This window comes from Botryllus schlosseri, chromosome 11 (assembly GCF_051294905.1).
Source record: "Botryllus schlosseri isolate E-star chromosome 11, Bs_hap1, whole genome shotgun sequence".
Lineage (NCBI taxonomy): Eukaryota > Metazoa > Chordata > Ascidiacea > Stolidobranchia > Styelidae > Botryllus > Botryllus schlosseri.
The window spans coordinates 6,104,896-6,107,454 of NC_137246.1; the positions used below are offsets into that span (position 1 = coordinate 6,104,896).

General features: G+C 45.1%; 1 protein-coding gene across 1 annotated transcript; it reads left to right on the top strand.

Moving 5' to 3' along the window:
• Positions 1-395: 395 nt before the first annotated feature.
• Positions 396-2,231, top strand: LOC145450769 (uncharacterized). Its single transcript, XM_080329276.1, has one exon. The coding sequence runs from the start codon at positions 583-585 to the stop codon at positions 1,984-1,986; it is 1,404 nt and encodes a 467-aa protein (XP_080185402.1). The 5' UTR covers positions 396-582; the 3' UTR covers positions 1,987-2,231.
• Positions 2,232-2,559: the final 328 nt, after the last annotated feature.

The following is a 2,559-nucleotide window of genomic DNA, read 5'->3' on the forward strand; positions in this document are numbered from 1 at the left end:
GCTGTGAGCGAAAGTGATGACCTTTTTTTTTTTTTAGTCAACCGATCACGCAGTGGGAAAAATTTACCGGTTTTTGAGAATTCTTCTCCAGTTTTGCATGTCTGAAATTTCTGAAAAAGTGTCCTCTTTTTACATTTCCAAAATATGGTAAGCCTACAATAAAGTAAAATATTTCGTGGTAGATTTTTTTGACTTGATATTTTTCTTAGCACCATTTATTGTCACTCAATATCTTGCTTTTAGTCCCTCCTACTGAAAATTTACCGAATTGAGTCCGACAATACTCGCAATTATGAGAGAGCGTGTCGTCCAACATGCGACTTCGCATCTGCACAGAAAGATAGTAGGCGATGAAATCTTTGCAAAAATAATAGACGCATCTACGCCGGAATCTTCATTCAATCGCTAGACGTCGTCGAGTACGGTCGTCTCTTGATTAGCTCTTGTCTTCTCTATCAAAGCACCGAGTCGTTCAGACAGAGTCGCTTTGTCATATTATTACCTAACCGTAGCAGTTAAGAACCAATAGATACACTAGTCAGAGTAGTCTAGTCAGTAGTTCTCCAATTCCTCTTGTAGGAAATGGAGAACATGGACGCAGAAACGTCTAGTCGTATGAAGCGCAAGAAGTGTAGCGGTAAAGAAGCTGAGAGTGATTCCGATGAAAATGGAAATGGCGCTAAGGTTATAGCTAGAGACTATGCAACTACGCCCAATAATCCGGAACCTTGTCCTAAAGTAACATCTCCTTCGCAAGTATCTTCTGCCGTGCCGTCTTCCGTCCCTGTCTCGGGAAATCTCAAGGTTTTGCTCAGTGGAGAGGGAAGAGTAATGAAATCGTATCATCCAGACTTGGTCAATAAGGCACTTTATGCGTCAATAGGCAGCTATGCTGATATCAAGGTTCTTCGCTCGGGTGACATCCTTATCACTTGTAACAACGAAAAGCAAGCAAAGCAGCTCCTTGATTGCACCACTTTGAAGTCAGCATCGACAACCATTAAAATTAAGACATCAATCTTTCAACCCAGACCGTACGCTAGTCGCGCAGTTGTCCCCGGAGTACCTGTCGAAATATCGGAACAGGAGCTCTTAGAGAGTTTTCGCTGCATGAATGTAATTCATGTTAAAAGGCTCACCAAAAAAACGAAAGATGGCACTGTTAGTACAACTGCAGTTCTGCTGTCTTTCAGCACGGTCACGATTCCACCGCACATCATGTTCCACTATCTCCGTTTTAAAACCAGACAATACAATCCACCGCCAACGAGATGCTTCCAATGCAATCGCTTTGGGCACGTCGCCAAGCACTGCCGCGGGAAACGTTGCTGCTCCAAATGCGGTGGCCACGATCACACGTACGACGACTGTCCAAACAACAAAAAATGTGTAAATTGCAACGAGGAACACAGCGCTGCATATGGTGGTTGCATAATATACAAGGAAGAAGCCAAAATTAATGCGCTTAGAGAGCAATATCATATGTCCCTCTCACAACCACAACCTAAGGAAACTCCCGAGTCCATGCCTGAGTACCATGAGTCGGTAATCGTAGACGATCCTGCCCCCAACAAACTTAACGTACACAGGATCTCAAAGCCATACCCGCAGCGGCTTAGTTATAAGAATATACTAACCCGTGGTCGGAGTTACAGGCCTACCACGCCACAGCCCAACGACGGTGACCTGCGCCACTGGCGACAACCACCACCCGCTCGAACTGCTGCCAACCCCACAGTCAAAACCGCAACAAGCGGGCTTGCTTCTATTGACCCCGTAGTCCTCCTTGCGCTCATTGCTGAAATCGTTAAGATAACTGTAAATGCCTGCAAATCTAGCGACAGTGGTACCGTTCTACATACTATTGTAGCCAAAGCTGCCAGCAAATATTTGGGATTTTCTGTTGACCCAGTCTCTCTAAAAAATGTCACAAAAAGTTTCGGTGAGACCGAAGACACTCCCTCCCAGACGTCAAATAACACTTAAAATGGATAATCACAACTCTTTAGTCCTGTTACAGTGGAACTGCAGGGGCATCTATCGCAAACTACACGAATTTAAGCACTACTTGTCAACCTTAACCATTCAACCAGACGTTATTCTTATTCAAGAATCCCATCTTGTCCAAAAGTACACACCAAAACTAGGGGGGTACCAACTATTCCGCCGTGATAAGACGGTGCACTCTGGCGGCATTGCCACTTTTGTTCGAGCGTCGCTCAATGCGTCTCTTTCGAACAATGTCTCGTCACCCGTTTTCGAGGTACTATGTGTGCGAGTAGGGAACTTGAACATATGCAACGTTTACATACCCCCGGACTGTGAAACTACAGCTAGTGATTTTAGGATATTCGACTCGTTGTCATCACGCTCCATTATATGCGGCGACTTCAATGCGCACCATTCTTCATGGAGCCACTCGACAAATGCACGTGGCAACCAACTCTGCGAAATGATGGATAGAAACGACCTTGTCCTGTTGAATTCATCGTCACCCACTCTAATGAATATTGCGTGTGATGCCGTCCATCGCTGGTCACTTCTTGACCTGTCGATGTC